This window comes from Stenella coeruleoalba (genome assembly GCF_951394435.1).
Source record: "Stenella coeruleoalba genome assembly, chromosome: X".
NCBI lineage: Eukaryota > Metazoa > Chordata > Mammalia > Artiodactyla > Delphinidae > Stenella > Stenella coeruleoalba.
In genome coordinates this window covers 90,457,227-90,475,178 of record NC_137152.1, presented here as the reverse complement: position 1 = coordinate 90,475,178, position 17,952 = coordinate 90,457,227, and the positions used below count along the sequence as shown (strand labels likewise).

Here is a 17,952-nt window from a genome sequence, read left to right as displayed (position 1 = left end):
AGAGAGAGAGAGAGAGAATGGAAAGAGAGAAAAGAGTGCCTAGCTTATCACAGACACACGATAAGCATTATTATCCTGGTTTTTATTGATAAGACTGATAAGACAGCCTAGGAGATTGAAAAGTTCCTGATGTACCTTGCTGTAGAGGGGGAAAAGTGAACTGCACAATGAGAAGAAAGAAATAAAAGGATTTGGACTATGAATAAATAAAGGGTGACAGCAGTGAGGCAGTGCTGTGGTTCTGAGGAGGGAAATGAGAGAGACGAGTAAAAGAGGGCAAAGACTCCCCCAATACAATCTCAAATTGCAGCTGAGAACTGGAACATCAGAGACGGGAACTAAAGATGTTTAGTAAAGCAGAGTAAAGGAAAATGAGGGCTATCAAACCGGTGTTATTTCCAGTCACTCTCAAAATGAACTGTGACAGCTTTCCATGTGGATTTGCCAATCCAAGGCTATGCACAGTTCGTCAAACCCTATTTTCATCTTTCCCTGCTACTTCTTTTACGTGACATTTATACGAATTGGCTTCAGAATTCAAATCAAATGGCGCCCTCCCAGATTTTTTTTCCCACAGAACCCATAGAAGAAATGCATATGAGAATATATTTTTATGTAGTCTGCTCCTTCAGCTTGTAAGGAATTGACATTTGTCTGTACGTGTCTATATTTTCTCATTTCTCTATGTCCATCTTTGGGTTTGATTCCATCAGGGAAGTCTGGGAAAGTGTCTACGTTTTTTTCAACAATTAAATTAATTGTAGTTAAATTGTGAAAAACTGATTTTCCAAACGCTTATTGAATGTTGATGACAAAATTAAATCCTTTATTTATAAGCAACTTAAGATTGATCTGGGGATGGATTGATTGGGGGAGTGGCAGTGACACATATATAAACATATACAGACATACAGAGAATAGAGAGAGGTATGCGTGGAATGTGTATTTATGTAATCCCCGTAAAGTTTGCGGATGAGAGAGTTGCAGAGAATATTGATAAAAGAACTAGAGATTGCAAAAGAAACCTGTATGTGCAGATCTATGGCCAATAAGTGGAAACTGACTCCCATACAGATAAGCTTTGGTTAATAATTTTCCACATTTTGCCAAGACCAGTGGGCTCATTCTCCGATAAGAAGCTAGATAAGAGGGTAGGTGAAAAAGACAGCTTTCACACTGGAAGTATAGTAGCCATCCTTTTGTAGCGTGGCTGACAAATGCTGGGAAACTAGAATCTATTGTTGCCGAAAGGTACAGTGACCATGTGGAACGACATGACGGCACTTACCTGGGGATGCCTACATCTGTTAGACTTCCTGGCTGGGGTCAGGGGTCTTTTGGAAGACGTTCATTATGTCAGCTGACACTGATCCCAAAGATTGCTCTCCATCTTGAATACTAGGGGCCAGGTCCTGTTTGGAGACCCCCAGGCACTCCTTCCTTTTCCTGCAGAGTAAATGACTCCTTTGCCTCGCTGTGGCTTCACAGACTCTTGCCTTTTCCAAAGTGCCTCTTTTATTCACCAGAAAGCCTAGTGCCCTGGCAGAGCCTAGCTCCCCCAGTCTGTGTGCTGTTTGGCACAGGTCATGTTCCTCCTTGCGTGGCTTGCATGGTACGTGCACATCACGCTCGCTCCAAACTTGCCTGGCCTCTAGGCCTCTGTCTTCTCCCGATCCCTTCTCTCCCCCCCCAGTGCTTTAATTTAAGCCGTCACCGCCTCTCACCTGGACTAATGCATTGTCTTCTAACCAATCTCTTTGCTTCTACCTTTAACCATCCCACACACACACACCACCTCACCAGTCTTCCCCCTGCATCTGGAGTCATAGTTTTTAAGTGCAAATTTGATGGTATCGCTCCCAGATTTCTTTCACACATCAAACCCAGACTTCACAAAAGGCCCCCAGGGTCTGGTGTTTATCCTCAACTCCAGTCTCATCTCTCAGAACTCACTGCTGGCATCCTACACTGGAGCCATTTGGAGCTATTTGCACTCCTGTAAGCATGCTGTATTCTTTCACACCACCATGTCTTTGCCCCTGCTGGCGTAATTCTGCAGTCTGGAATACCCTTTCTATCCTCTCTGCCTAACCAGATCCAAGTCATTGTCTCAATGGCTTTATTGAGATATAGCTGACATCACAAACAGTTCACTCCTTTAAAATGTACAATTCACTGGATTTTAGTTTAGCCATAGAGTTGTGCAACAGTCACCACTATTTAATGCCAGAACATTTTCATCCCCTCAAAGAAACTCTGTACCTATTAACAGACCTCTCCATCCTGCCCTGCCTAATTCCTCCTTGCCCCCTGCTGGCCAGCCCCTGGCAACCGTTGATCTACTTTCTGTCTCTATGGATTTGTCTATTCCAGAGGCACCGCTCAAGACTTTTTTCAGGTGTTGACTCCTAGTCCCCTGATTTCAAAGCCTCTCCACTGGGCTCCAATAATACCCCTTGTATGGCTCGTCATAGCACTTATTCCCGCTGTATTCTTACCGGCCACCCCACTGGAAGTGACTTACTCATCTCTGAAACCTCAACGTCTAATACTTGGCTTCGCTTAGAGAAAGTACTCTGTAGCTACTGGCCAACTGAATGAATGACTTCCAGGAAGCCCTGACAGGGAGAAAGGCCTCTCAGTGAGTGGGTTAGAGATGAGTGAATACACAGGCAAGGCCAGACGGTGGATTCCTAGTGCCCATATTTCAGCTCACTTGCACTTGGATAAACTCACCAACCACCACACTGATGTCTCTTTCATCTCTACAGTTGATACGCAGGTTCCAGAACCTAGGGAAACATTACCATAAGTGGTGCAGAGAAAGTATATCCTCAGGAAATACTCATGATACACCAGTTTAAGCTTTACCTGTGCGACTAACAGCAACACCCTCAGGCCATCTTCCTGCTTAACTTTTTCAATGTCCTTCCACCCCCCTCCTGTCATCCCTTCCTTCTTTCTCTTCTCCTCCCCCCACCCCACCAACACCCTTGGGATATTTGCCCTTATTTTTTTTGCGGTACGCGGGCCTCTCACTGTTGTGGCCTCTCCCGTTGTGGAGCACAGGCTCCGGATGCGCAGGCTCAGCGGCCACGGCTCACTGGCCCAGCCGCTCCGCGGCATGTGGGATCTTCCTGGACCGGGGCACAAACCCGTGTCCCCTGCATCGGCAGGCGGACTCTCAACCACTGCGCCACCAGGGAAGCCCTGCCCTTATTTTTAAAGCACATTTCAGAATATCTGATGAACAATGTAGGTCCTTAGATTTTAAAAGAGATTAACTTTAGATGAGATGTCTGAACATGAATCCCCTTTGAAAGCTGCTAATTGTTCTATTTCAGTGCACCACATTTCTTTACACGATTGGATCTTTAAAAAATCTAGTCAGCAAGGGAATTATAAGACAATTTTGCAAACACAGTGGAATATGGAAATGTTAAATACTAAACCATCTCATTTTCAGCATTTTACTGACTAGAGACAAATGCGGGTGCACCCTGACTCTGGCTACCGTCATCCTTTTTCTGTCTCTAAGCCTTTCTCCCAATTTCAAACTTCCTCCTTCTTCTTGTCCCCAAGAATCTTTGTCTCCTGTCTCATCTCCTCCATTCCTGATCTTCTCTCCCTCTTTCTCGATTCTCTCCTCCGCCCATTTTGCTGTAGGTACCTCCCTTTATGTTTCACACTCTGTTTCTCCTCCACTTTCTTTTTCATTCTTCTTCCTAATTAGCTCCCTCTCTCTTTTTTTCCCCTTCTGTTCTTTGCACCCGGAATGAAGTAGGGAAGAGAGAGTGGGAGGAAAGATGAGCAGGAAAAGAGAGAGGGGAGAGAGATAGACAATGGGGCTGTCCTGCAGCTGCCACATCATTTGTCACCCAAGGGGATGTGCCCTGGTCCAAATTACCCATATTTCTTCCCCTTTAAGGTAAGGCAGCATAATCTCTTTGTGCCTCAATTTTGTCTAACATATAAAATTGAAACAAAGTAATATGTTCCCAGACTACCTCCCAGAGATGTTGCTAGGGTCAAACTTGGGAATGAATATGAAAAAGATTTGAAAAGAACCAGACCCCTGTAATTGGAAGCACACGGGGGAATGGGTGGGTGGATTACCGCCTTGCACTGTATGGGGATCTAATTAACTGAGCATTGCAGTTCTTGCCTTTCTGAGGAATGTGTTTCTTTTCACCTTTGTTCTACTCAGTCACATCACTTGGTTGTCTGTATAGCTCGTTTGAATGTTCTTAGTGTCTTCGGAGGGGAAGGATAACGTGTTCCTTTGTATGCTGTTGATTTTTATCCCCTTCCTTTTCTCTTGCCTTGGGCTAGCAAACGGAACCTCCAGCAGCCAGCTCTCTACCCCCAAGTCTAAGCAGTCTCCCATCTCTACGCCCACCAGTCCTGGCAGCCTCCGGAAGCACAAGGTATTATGTCTCTTATACCTTACTAAACCCCTTTGCACTTGGACTTTTTGGAATGGCTGGTGAGGGTTTTCTCTTCCGTCTACCTCAGCAGCACATCCAGGCCAGAATTTCCCTTTGTCTGGTCCATTAGCTTGAAGTGCTGGGAATCCCAGCAGGGGCTAAGCTTCCAGTCACTTTTATTTATTCTTCTGACCCCCAGTTTATTTAGTTCTGGTTATATTTAACCAAAACGAAGAGGTATGAAGGGCCCAAATAACCATTCTGAGCTAATAGTGTCACCAAATGATGGCTCAGGGGCTGAGTTGGGCACTTGTCCCTGCAGTTCAGGGGCACAGCAAAGAGGGCATTGAGGGCAACTTATGGCCCCAGGCTCCAATAAATGACATAAAGAAAGTTAGCCCTAAGCTACTCCCTTTAGAGTCACAGGACATCAAAGTATGAACAGACCCTAGTTTCATTGTATATTCTTCATTACCAGGCAGATTCTGGTACAGTGTAGGAAGAGAGGGCATATATACATTGCATTGGCCCTGGGCACCCTTTACACCTCTAAGTCATCCCCAATAAATATACCGTTAAAATAATAGAGGTGTAGAAATTCTCTACCCCCGCTTTCCAAATTGATTCCCACCCAGAAATCTCTCCTGTATCAAAAATCTGGAGTGGCCATTGCCTTCAGCCTCATCTCTGAGGCCATGTGAATGTGGTTTCTGCTCTGATTACCACACCCTAGAGCAGCTTCCTCTAGGATTCTCTTGTCTTCTCCCAGCTCACAAGACTTGGCGAGAGATGGAGAAAGGCAAAAAGCCACCAATGTGGCCAACTCCATCACAGAACCATAGAGGGTAAGAGCTACAAGAGATCTGAGATGGAGATAAATTCGTTTCATTTGATTCTCTCAATAATCTTGTGAGATTGATGTTTTCCAGACGAGAAAATTGAAACCCAGAATGAAGTTACTTACTGGGGTGACATAGCTAGGTAGCAGCAGACGTAAGACTGGCACCCAGGTTGCTACCAGTGGTTTGCTGGAGCCAGTTCACACTAGCTCCTGAGAGCTGACTGTGTGCATCGCTTCAACTCTGTGTTCGGTGACATCGTGTTGGTACCCAGAGCTCAGCCATGATGGGAATATTTATTTACACCATAGAATTCAGCAAATACTACAAATCAAGGTTGTTGTTTTCTCCCACAGGAAGTCGGTTGTTACACATTTAACAGCACAGCGCTGCCTGACACCTATTTTCATTTCCTTTTCTCTACATCAGGATTTTTAATTTCCTGGTTAACTTGACCATTACCTGCTCCATCATTCCTAATGCCCATTCCATTCCTTTAATGACTTACCTTCTGGTACTGACCCTGACCAGAACCTTCGAATTGTTCTGTTGAGCTATTTGGTTTCCCCAAAGGAAGATCTGCTGAACTGTCTGTGTAACCAACGGTACCCAGAGATTGTGAGATGGATGAAAATTGCTTTTGCAGTCAGCTTTCAGTGATTCTTCTGAGCAGCAAACCTTGTTAGTGTGGACATTCCAAGACGAGGAGTAGCCTACTTCATTTGTTCTACTGTCCACACAGAACCTCCTGGGGATGCTCCACTGTTTCTTACTGTGTCTTTGCTCTATGCATTTCTGCCCATACTTTCCTTCTGGGAAGTGTGACCTACCCCAGCACCTTCCACCAGTACTTTCTCCAAAGGGCTGAGGGCAGCCTGGGCATTTATTTGGTCTGCACACTTGAGTCCTTCTGCTTTGTAATTGACATGTTCAGTTCATTTAGGCTGAGGCCCCACCATCCATAAGCCCATTGAGGTGAGTGCATTGTTAAACCGTTTCATCTGGTTGGGTTTGCAGGCTGTGTGTGTGTGTGTGTGTGTGTGTGTGTGTGTGTGTGTTTGTTTTGTTTTGTTCTTGTTTTGGACTCAGTTCTAAAAACGAATTTCACCATTGAAGAACCAGAACAAGCTACAGGTGGCAGCCTTGTCAGAGCCTATTTTCTTTGTATCATTGAGTTTTCAGTGTATCATTTTATTTTTCAGATTACCCATTTTTAATGGCAGTTAAGCAAACAAACATTAAATAATAAATTATATAATTTTCTAGAGCAAACTTTTAAAAACATTTGGATTTTGGTATAATTTTCACTAAGTTTTTACTTTTTTTTTTTTTTTTTTTTTGCGGTACATGGGCCTCTCACTGCTGTGGCCTCCCCCGCCGCGGAGCACAGGCTCCGGACGCGCAGGCCCAGCGGCCACGGCTCACGGGCCCAGCCGCTCCGCGGCATGTGGGATCCTCCCGGACCAGGGCACGAACCCGCATCCCCTGCATCAGCAGGCGGACTCCCAACCACTGCGCCACCAGGGAAGTCCCCTACTTTTTACTTCGATGTTTCAAATTTACAGTTGTAAGATTGTAGTAAAAAGAACTTCTGTATACTCTTTATAAAGGTTCACCAGTTGTTTATTTTTTTCCCCTTTACTTCATTTTTTGTGTTCTCTCTCTCCACACACACACACACACACACACACACACACACACACTTTACGAAATTTTTTAACCATTCGAAATTGTTTAAGACATCATGCCCTTTAACCTCTAAATACTTCAGTAGGTATTTCCTAAGAATAAGGACATTTTCTTTCATAGCCATAGTACAATTATAAAATCAGGAAGTTTGCACTGATTCAGTACTGTTATATACTCGGCCGTCCATATTCAAATTTTATCAATTGCCCCAAGAGCGTTATTTTTTTCTGGTCCAGGATCCAATCTAGGATCACACATTGCCTTCAGTGGTCATGTCTCTTTAGTCTTCTTTGATCTAGAAAAGTTCTTGAGTCTTTTAAAAAAATCTTCAAGACAGTATATTGTAGAAATGAAGAGCACAGGCTAGTTGTTTGGTAAAATGTCCTTCAGTTTAGGTTTGTCTGATGTTCCCTTGTGGTTAACAGATTGTGCATTTGGGACAAGAAATGTCATAGAAGTGACGTTGCATCTCACTCAGTGCATCCTATCAGGAGGCAGTAGCCTCATGCTTATACCACCAATGATGGAGGATGAACTGCTTTTTCTGAATAAGCTAAAAAGTGTGTTGTGACCTTGGCTCAGTCTCCCTGGGGCTCCGGCTCAGCTTCTTGCTCCTCCTTTCACAAAGTTACTTGAGCCTTAGCACCATCGAGGTCCTTGGGCAGTGGGCCTAAGCAGATATCACCTGAACTTCCATCCAAGTGGACCTGAAAGGTATGAGTCATGGTGGAGACAGGAAGCAGGTGGCTGAGGCCATGACTTTCCTCCTGCACAATTGGAAACAAACGTGAAGTCCCAGCATCCCTTTGGTAAATTTTGACGGTTGTGACAGGGCCCTAAGCTGTAATCAGCCTCTTGGCTTCTCCTCTTAAGCAACTCATGGAGAATCCTTTTTAATGCAGCTGCAATGAGGTTAGCCAAAGTCCGCATACTCAAGTGCTGCAATATGGACACGAAGTAAATCCTTGTATAGTTAATGAGAACAACATTTTGCATTTTTATACTGCTTTATCTTTCTGCGTAGCCGTTTTCTCATTTACCCTAGCGATAACCCTGTGAAAGAGATAGGGCAGGTTAGCATTTCCATTTTACAGATGAGAAAAAGGAGGTGATGAGGTTAAAGACAACCCCAGTATGATTCAACAATTCAGAGAAGGCACCATATTAAAGATGTTCAAAATGCCTAGAAACACAGGGCCGCTTTTTCATTTATTAAATTTTTTTTTTCCAGATTAGTGATTGCCCTCATGGCTTTAAATTTGGAGGCATTTCACTTGCCAAGCTGCCTGGAGATTGAAGGAAAATATATTTGACATATTATTTGAAAGCATAACTAACATTATTTAAATATACATTTCCCTCTGTGTTTCCAGACTTTTTTTTTTTTCTGTCATCCTGTAACTGCTTAGAGAGATAGTTTGATGAATAAAGCAGGGTCCTGAAACTTACATCACAGACACCACTCTAAGTGGATTTTGGTAGTGTAATCAAGAGCGAAAAAAGAACTGCAGGAGCACACAAAGGAGGGTAGGAAAGACGTCGGACTGTGGGAGGGTGGGAGACACGAAAGCTTTATAGACTAGGTGACATTTAAGTGGGACCTTGAAGCCTGGGTAGGCTTTTGATGGCTGGTGAAGAGAGCGGGCATTCCAGCTTTTAAAAAAATCAGCGAGAACAAAGCCACACCATCAGAAAAGCACAGGGCACATTTGGGAAAAAGTAAACCCAAACTAGAAGCCAGGTTTCTCAAAACTTCTCTCTGACTTCCTTTGGACTATAAGCTTCTTGGACCAGAGACCAAGTTTTTGTTTTCTCTAACGCAATAGCATCGCCAGCACAGCTGTATTTGTACAAACATTTTGTTCTGTAGGGCTCCAGGGGACCAAGCAAATGAATTTCAGGTGCAAATTATTTGTATTGTTAAGCAATATGTGTGTTTCTGTATTTATACATATCAATCAACAAAAACAGAATGTTGAGATAATTCCTTTTCCTGAACATTGTTCTACCCATACAAGAAGATATATTTTGAATACTAAATAAATTGATGGAGGACAGAAGTACGGAAGTTCATACCTAGGCCTAGTCCTCTGGATTTTCTCCATAGCCTGTGCCTCACCCCACCCATTCCAAGTCACAGCAGCTGCAAGTGGAGTCGCCTCCCAGTGCTACTCCCAGGCCTGTCCCCTCTTCCTCTGAGATAACAGTCTGGAACAGTCTTTCTCGGATAATTATTTCCACTAACCAACCAGCTACACTGAAGGATCTGTTACATGAATGACTCAGAACAGGGGTGAATGCTGAAGCCCAGTGGTTCGGTGCGGTGGGACCCAAAGTGGCTTCCATAATGAAAAGGCCCTTGTGTGCTGCCTGAAAAAAGGCCCAGGGAGTTCACTAACTTGGTAGTGCCTGCCTCCTTTCCCTTGCTTTGGTATAACTAGAGAAAAACAAAATGTAATGATCCAAGCTACATTTTATAGAATTTTAGGGCTAGAAGGAAACTTAAAGATGTTATAGTCTATATCTTCCTCAATTTTCAGATACAGAAGCAAAGACCCTGAAAGGGGAAGTTAGGCTTAGGACCTAGGTCTCCTGGCTCTTAATCCTGTGCTGTTTCTATTACAGTGGACTTGCATTATGTGTAAGTTTAACTTATGGAATTCATCACTGGTCACAATATAGTCATAGAGCAAAATTGCTACAAAACCGCCTCTTACGTTTCTACACATCATTATTTACTGAATATTACTGTATACACTATGCACCAATACATGCATATTGCTATATAGGGTTACCTGCTCAGGAATCATATAAACAGTATTCAGAACCTATCTATGAAACAGAAACAGAATCAGGGACATAGAGAACAGACTGGTGGTTGCCAAGGGGGAGGGGGGTGGAAGAGGGTAGGAGTGGGAGTCTGGGATTAGCAGATGCAAACTGGTGTATATAGAATGGATAAACAACAAGCTCCTACTGTATAGCACAGGGAACTATATTCAATATGCTGTGATAAACCATAATGGAAAAGAATATGAAAAAGAATATATATGTATAACTGAGTCACTTTGCTGTATAGCAGAAATTAACACAACATTGTAAATCAACTATACTTCAATAAAAAAAATTTTAAAAGTATTCAATTGTCAATGTAAAAGATTTTCAAAAGTACTATTTTTTAAAATAACATTGAGATAAAATTCACCTTTTCTAAAGCACGTAGTTTAGTGGTTTTTAGAATAATCATAAAGCTGTGCAAGAATGTATTCATCACCTTTGAAAGAAATCCTATGCCCATCAGTAGTCACAGCCTCTTCCCCCTCCACCCACCCCCCTGGCAACCACTAATTTACTCTCTGTTTCTGTGAGTTAGCATATTCTGAACAATTCATATAAATTTTCCTCCGAACACTGCTTTAGCTGCATCCCATAACTTTTGGTATATTGTTATTTCATTTTCCTTTATCTCAAAGTATTTTCTAATTTCCTTTGTGATTTCTTCTTTGACCCATTGATTATTTAGCAATGTGCTGTTTAATTTCCACATATTTGTGAATTTCCCAAATATCTTTCTGTTTTTACTTCCTAATTTAATTCCACTGTAGTTGAAGAACATACTTTGTATGATTTAAATCCTTTCAGATTTATTGAGACTTGTTTTATGGCCTAACATATGATCTGTCATGTAGAACATTACATGGGACCTTGAGAAGAATGTGTATTCTGCTGTTGTTGGATGGAGTAGATTAGATGTGTAATTATTTGTAGTGCCTGTCATTCAAGTCTTCTCTTTCCTTGTTGGTCTTCTGCGTAGTTACTCTATCCATTACTGAAGGTGGGGTATTGAAGTTTTCGACCATTATAGTTGAATTGTTTATTCCTCACTTCAATTCAGTCATTTCGTGCTTCATGTATTTTGGTGCTCTGTTGTTAAGGCACAGATATGTTTTAATTGTTATATTTTATCATTATGAAATGTCCTTCTTTGTCTCTAGTAACAAGTTTTGTCTTAAATCTATTTTTTCTGATATTAGTATAGCCACTCCAGTTCTCTTTTGGTTACTAACTGCATGGTAAATCTTTTTCATCATTTTACTTTCAACCTATTTATGGTTTTGAATGTAAATTATGTCTCAAACAACATAGAGCTGAATGTTTTTAAATCCATTCTGCCAATCTCTGCCTTTTCCTTTGAGTGCTTAATCTACTTACGTTTAATGTAATTATTGGTAAATTAGGAATTACATCTGCCATTTGCTATTTTCTATATGTCTTATGTCTTCTTTTTGTCCCTTCACTCCTGTATTTCTGCCCTTTTTATCTTAGATATTTTTCCAGTATACCATTTTAATTCCCTTGTTGTATTTTTTACTGATTTTATTTCGAGTTATTTTCTTAGTGGTTGCCCTGGGGATTACAATTAACATTTCAACATAATCTGCTTTGGATTAATAGCAACTTAATTTCAACTTTATATAAAATTTTTGCTATTGTATTGATATATCTCTGTTCCTCCCCCGCTTTGTGCTCCTATTCACATACAAATTACATCTTCATGCATAATAAGTCCATCAACACATCTTGATAATTACTAGTCCGTGCAGTTGTCTTTTGAATTGGATAATAGAAGAAAAGAGTTAGAAAAATTAATTTCTTTTGTATTGACCTATGTATTTACCTTTACCAGTGTTCTTTATTTCTTATGTGGATTGCTGTCTACTGTCCTTTCATTTCTCCCTGAAGGATTCTCTTTAGTATTTCTTATAGGACGTGTCTGCTAGCTCTGTCTTTGTTCATCTGGGAATGTGTTGATTTCTCCTTCATTCTTGAAGGATAATTTTCCTAGATTTCCTTAAATGCTTTGATCCAATAAGTCTCCCAGCCTTTGCTGAAGGGCTGTGTGTGTGTGTGTGTGTGTGTGTGTGTGTGTGTGTGTGTGTGTGTGTGTGTGTGTGTGTGTGTGTGTGTGTGTGTGTGTTGGAGCCTGATTTCAATGCTCCGTCAGGCAGCTTGCCTCAGGCTTCACTTGCTGTTTGCACAGGGCCTCAAGGCCAACCAGAGGTGAGAGATTAGGAACTTCTCAGGTCTTTTCTGAGAATATACCCAGTCCTGAACATGTGCCTGGCCTTAGAGATTCCTGGGAATATTTTCAGAACTTTTCAAAGGCCCCTATGGACATGAATTCTCCAGCTTTTCCTTTTAAGGTTTTGAGCAGCTTCATTTGCCCCAACTGTTTCCCCCGCGTTAGGCAGCTGTGATTTTAAACAATTGCAGCTGATTAATGCTCCCTGAAAAGGCTGTTCACAGTGAGTGTGCTCTGAGTCAGGTCAAATAAAGAAGAGCCCCACAAGTGGGAGCTACCAGACAAGTCAAATAGTGACAGTTCTCTGGGAATAGGGCATTTGGGGGAGCTCCAAGCCTATTCTGCATCCTCCAGTGGCTGCTAGGTTTTTTTCAGAGACTGTAGTTGTGAGGCTGTTGGTTTTCAGAGATACCCTGGAGCTGGCGAGAGGGAGAATAGAAATAGGGCAAGTTAAAGCACCCCAAATTTCGGTATTCTTACTGAGATTAGGCCATTTTTCTTGAATAAACATTTTTTGGATTGTTGCAAGCCTTTGGTTAATTTCCAGAGTTCTGAAAAAGTTGATTTTGACAATTTTTTCCAGTGTTACTTGTATTTATGTAGGAGTAGATTTTCAGAGTCTTTCTCCACTATTCTTGAAGTCTAGAGCTCAAAGATACTTTGACTATGTTCAATTTTCACTTTACTCAATTTATGGAGAACTGAATGCCTTCAGAGATGCAACTCCGTTGTGTGCCACTTTGCCTCAATTCAATTTTATGTGTGTTTTTTATTGTCCTCCTGTTGTTTCGTCAGTGTTGTACTTCCTACCTGTTTATCAGTTTTCTAAGCAATGTTGTTTGGTAGTTTAGAGCAAGAGTACCAAATCATGTGTATGGCCTGGTCGTTTTGGATGGCCCCCTGAAGTAAAAAATGTTTCTTACATCTTTAAAGCATTGTAAAAGAAACAAAACCCAAACAAACAAACTGTGTGACAGAGACCATATGTGACCAGCAAAGAGAGCCTAAAATATTTACTATCTACCCCCTTACAGAGCAAGTTTTCCAACCCCTGATTTACAGTGTAGGGATTATGGGTTGGTGAGAAATGTATCTATTTGCTATAGTTGCCTTTGTTGTGTTTTTTAATGAATCAGTCTTTCTTTAAGAGTCCTCAGAGCTGGTAGAGACCTTACAGATTGTACATTCTGTATCTTCTTGATGAAGAAACCAATACTCAAAGACTTATTCAATGTCACAGTACTACTTAACCAGGAGTAAGACCTCAAGTTTCTGAATACACTTTACTTCTCTTTCCATTCTAAGCGGCCTAACAGACTTCCTGCCCCTTCTTTCTCAGCAAAAAGCATTCTGTGTTAGATAAGTAAGTCCCTCTCCTCCCCATTCTTGTCCCCCTTCCTCATCTTCACTTTTTCCTTTACCTCAAGGAGAAGCTGCATTCTCTAATTTTCTTGGGCTATCTGCTACTGAAGTTCTCTGTTTCCATTACCAAAGAGAGTCTCTTAAATATCCAGAGACTTGACCCTAACATTTCCAGTTTCCTTTAGTATTTTGCTGATAATGTAAATGAAAACAGTGGTTCTCAAACTGTGTTTCATTTGGGGATGGGTGAGATTCTGCCTCCCCCATGTCTGGTTCAACCAAAACAACTACACTTTTATTTATTTCATATATTTGGCTTCCAAGAAAAATTTCATTTGAATAGAGAATTTAAAAGAGAAGCGAGAGAGAGATGGAGAGAGAGATTTGAAAAGCTCTGATTTAGACAATGGGTGAAGTAAGTCCAGGAGTAATCACAAGGATCTCCAAATAGAGCTCTGGGAACGGTGGGAAAAAAACAATGCCATATCATCCCATCTCCCCAAGACATAGACAAGGCTTGGGGCAGTATTGGAGCCATGAATCCTAATTCCTGGTGGGAACTGGAAGCATTAAGAAATAAATTGGACTTAGGTGATGGGGTACATTTTCTGGGTTAGCCACTTGTTCAGGGCCTGGCAGCTCTCTGGGGGCCTGAAATGAACCCATAACTGATATACATCCACAACTGATTTTTGACAAAGGTACAAAAGTCAATCAGTGGAAGAAAGATAGCATTTTCAATAAATGGTGCTGGAGCAATTAAATGTCCCTAGGCAAAAAAATGACCCCTAACCCAAACCTCATATCTTACGTAAAAATTAACTCAAAAATGGATTATAGATGTAAAAGTAAAGCATTTAGAAAGGAAACATTGGAGGAAATCTTCTGATCTTTGGCTAGGCCAAGAGTTCTTAGATTTGACAACAGAAGTGCAACCCATAAAAGAAAAAAATGATAAATTGGATAAATTGGACCTCATCAAAATTAAAAACTTTTGCTCTGTCAAAGACCATGCAAAAGTTATGAAAAGACAAGCTACAGACTGCAAGCCACATATCTAACCAAAGCCATATATAGAATATGAAAATAACTGTTAAAACTCAACAATAAGAAAAATCCAATTAGAAAATGAATAAAAGACATGAAGAAACATTTCTGAGGAATTGTTTCTTCAGTTGAACTCAGGAGGAATTATAGATGTCAACTATGCCCGTGAAAAGATGTTTAACGTCATATTCATCAGAGAAATGCAAATTAAAACCACAATGAAGGGCTTCCCTGGTGGCGCAGTGGTTGGGAGTCCGCCTGCCGATGCAGGGGACACGGGTTCGTGCCCGGGTCCGGGAAGATCCCACATGCCGCGGAGCAGCTGGGCCCGTGAGCCATGGCCGCTGAGCCTGCGTGTCCGGAGCCTGTGCTCCGCAACGGGAGAGGCCACAGCAGTGAGAGGCCCACGTACTGCAAAAAGAAAACCCAACCACAATGAGGTATCACTACAAATCCACAAGACTGGCTAAAATAAAAAGTAGTGAAAACACCAAATACTGGTGAGGATGTGAATAAACTGGATCACTAATACTTTTCTGGTGAGAATATAAATGGTACAGTCGCTCTGGAAAACATATGGCAGTCCTTACAAAACTAAACATGCAATAATACACAAATTAGAAGTTGTACTCTTGAGCATTTATCCCAGAGAAGTGAAAACTATGTTAACCCAAAAACCTGTACCTGGATGTTTATAGCTGTGTTATTTGTAATAGCCTAAAATTGGAATCATCCCACATGCCCGTCAACCGATGAATGGTTAAACAGACTGTGGTACCTCCACACTATGGAATATTGCTCGGCAATATGAAGGAGTGAACTACTGTTAAAGGCAGCAGCTTGCTGAATCTCCAGGGAATTACGCTGATGGGAAAGGCCAATCCCCAAAAGTAACATACTGTGTGATTCCATTTGTATAACATCTGAAATGACAAAATGGTAGAGGTGGAGAACAGAATATTGGTTGCCAAGGCTTAGGGATGGGGTAGGGGTGGATGTAGCTATGAAGGGGTAGCACGAGGGAGCCCTTTGGCAAGGCTACAGTTCTGTATCTCGACTGTGATGATGGTCACAGAAATATACACATATGGTAAAGTCCCATAGGACTACACACACACACACACACACACACACACACACACACACACACGAGTGCGTGGAAAACTGCAGATGTCACCACTGGGGGAAACTGAATGAAGGGTACATTGTACGAGGCTACCTCCCTGTACTTCAACTTCCTGTGAATCTATAATTATTTCAAAATAAAAATTATAGAAAATATTAGTTTTTGAAAAAGCATCCGTATAATCTTGCCCATTCCAGAGCCCAAGATGTTAAGAAAAGGAGAGTTAACTTTATCTCTTATCTTCTTACAGGACCTGTACCTGCCTCTGTCCTTGGATGACTCAGACTCACTTGGTGATTCCATGTGAAGGAGGAGAATGTTCAGAGTCCAGAGTACAAGCTTACCGTTACAATAGGGTACTTCTGCTCAAGTGTCCAACAGGGCTATTGGTGCTTTCAAGTTTTTATTTTGTTGTTGTTGTTGTTACTTTTAAAAACACACTGTAATATGTTGGGTTTATTTTCCTGTGATTTGTCATCTGGGCCACTGATCCACAGTTACCAATTAGAAGAGATAGATTGATAACCATCCTTTGGGGTAACTTTCCAAGGATGCGAAATGTACTAGTCCATGACCTTTCTATTGAATACTTAGGCGCCTGCATTATTTTTCCCCGTCTCACTTTGCTCATACATGACAGTCTTCCTTCTGTAGAAAGTTGTTTACATACATGGCACTTAAGATGTGTGTGTGGGGGAAGAAAACTCATTGGCAAATCCAAGAGTGACAAATACAAGTGCCCCTTGTCTCCCCATCTCAAGAATGCTGGAGGATCCTTGGAAGACGGCAAGGCAGCTCCCCAGCCTGGCTCTTCACTCCCGACTGAACCCCCAGTTTGTTGTTTAGCGCCAATTCTGGCTGTCAAGGGGGAGAGAGAAACACCAGCAACTTGTCATTCTGACACCAGATGCTTAGGACCCCGGTGCAGGGCTACCTTAAAGAAACCAGGCAAAATTGGAAAACACTGTAGACATTTCAGTAGTGTTTATACAGCACAGTGAATTCCTTGTCAACATCTCCACTGGGGCAATTTAGAATCAATAAGCAATTAATAAGAGTTGGGGGTGAGCGGCTTCCATATACCCGATTCCTCTAGGAGGCTGTCTAACACAAACCGTACGGTATCCATCTATCTCTGTTCTATTGAATGCCTTGTCAACAGCTAACACTGAAAACACTGTGAGAATTTGTTTTCAGGTCTGACACCTTTCGGTCGCTTTTTATAGCAAGAAACCAATATCCTTTTTATAAAACCTCGTGTCTATATTTCAGGAGCAAACTCTTCAGGCTCCTTTTTTATAAACTGGTGATTTTTCTTTTGTCTAAAAAACACATGCAGAAAATTTACCAAAAAAAAAAATGCAGAAGAATAACGTAGTTTAGAAATCATGCTGTCACTGCCGAACAGAAACCTCCAGGAAAAAACAAAATGAATAGCAGAGGCCAATTCAATAGAATCAGTCTTTTGATAACTTTTTAACAGTTATGCTTACATTAGTAATTTCAATGTGGACCAGACATTCTGATTATATTTTAAATGAAATGTTATGGCATATTTTAAGCAGCTCTTTTTTATCTATAATCCTGATATTTCATACTGAAGACAGAGAGTCCTTTCACTTGTTTTTAACACTAGAAAGGATTTCTCTTTGCTAAGGACTGATCATTTGAAATAGTTCTCAGTCTTTGAGGTACAGGTTCATAACACTGCTTTTTGTCTGTAATCATAGCCCATAATAGCAAAGGCAACTAAATTAAGTGAAAGCCATGCATGCCAGTTCTGTGTTTGCTTTTAGCAGATATGAAGATGTCCTTATTTCTTTGTAATTGTTCAGATAGTTGGAAAGGCGCAGCATTTGAAGCCAAGCTGCCGTTTGGCTCTTGAATGACTTGCATTTGTTCCTCCACTTTAACTAGAATGAGCTTGCTGTGTGTGTGTGTGTGTGTGTGTGTGTGTGTGTGTGTGTGTGTGTGCAGCTGCTTCATAATTAGGAGATATTACAGGACACCCTGACGTGGATCAGTGACAACTTGGTGGCATTGCTGATGTGCACTGGGTAGGAGGAAACTTGTGATGGAAGGGGTAGATCAGATGCCCCTAGACAAGCTTCAGGTGTCCTTAGCTACATAAAACCGTTTTGGTTCAAGGAAAGCCCAGATGTTGGTAGTATTGATTCCTGGTAAAACTGGTCATTGAAGAACCCAAAATTATGAGAATCTCTTTTTGCCCCTCTCCTTTATCTGTAGGCTGTTAGAAACCATTAAGAAGCCCATTGTACTTACCCCCTACTTCTTTCTAGAAGTTCAAGGTTTGCTTAGTGCCTGCCAGAGCAATTTGTAGTTAATTGGGAAAAATTGGTACTTGGGGTGGAGGATGTA

The 17,952-nt window shown here is 41.6% G+C and overlaps 1 protein-coding gene across 7 annotated transcripts in view; it reads left to right on the top strand.

The window, feature by feature from the left end:
- DCX (doublecortin) overlaps positions 1-17,361 on the top strand; it is a 218,908-nt gene extending 201,547 nt beyond the window's left edge. For 6 of the 7 annotated variants that reach the window (XM_079910828.1, XM_079910827.1, XM_079910824.1 and 3 more), the window contains exons 6-7: positions 4,333-4,427; positions 15,824-17,361. In XM_079910828.1, the coding sequence (XP_079766954.1) occupies positions 4,333-4,427; positions 15,824-15,880 (152 nt within the window). In that variant the 3' untranslated portion in view covers positions 15,881-17,361. The remainder of the gene's footprint in view (positions 1-4,332; positions 4,428-15,823) is intronic. The other variant, XM_079910825.1, reaches the window with a different exon arrangement.
- The last annotated feature ends 591 nt before the right edge of the window (positions 17,362-17,952 follow it).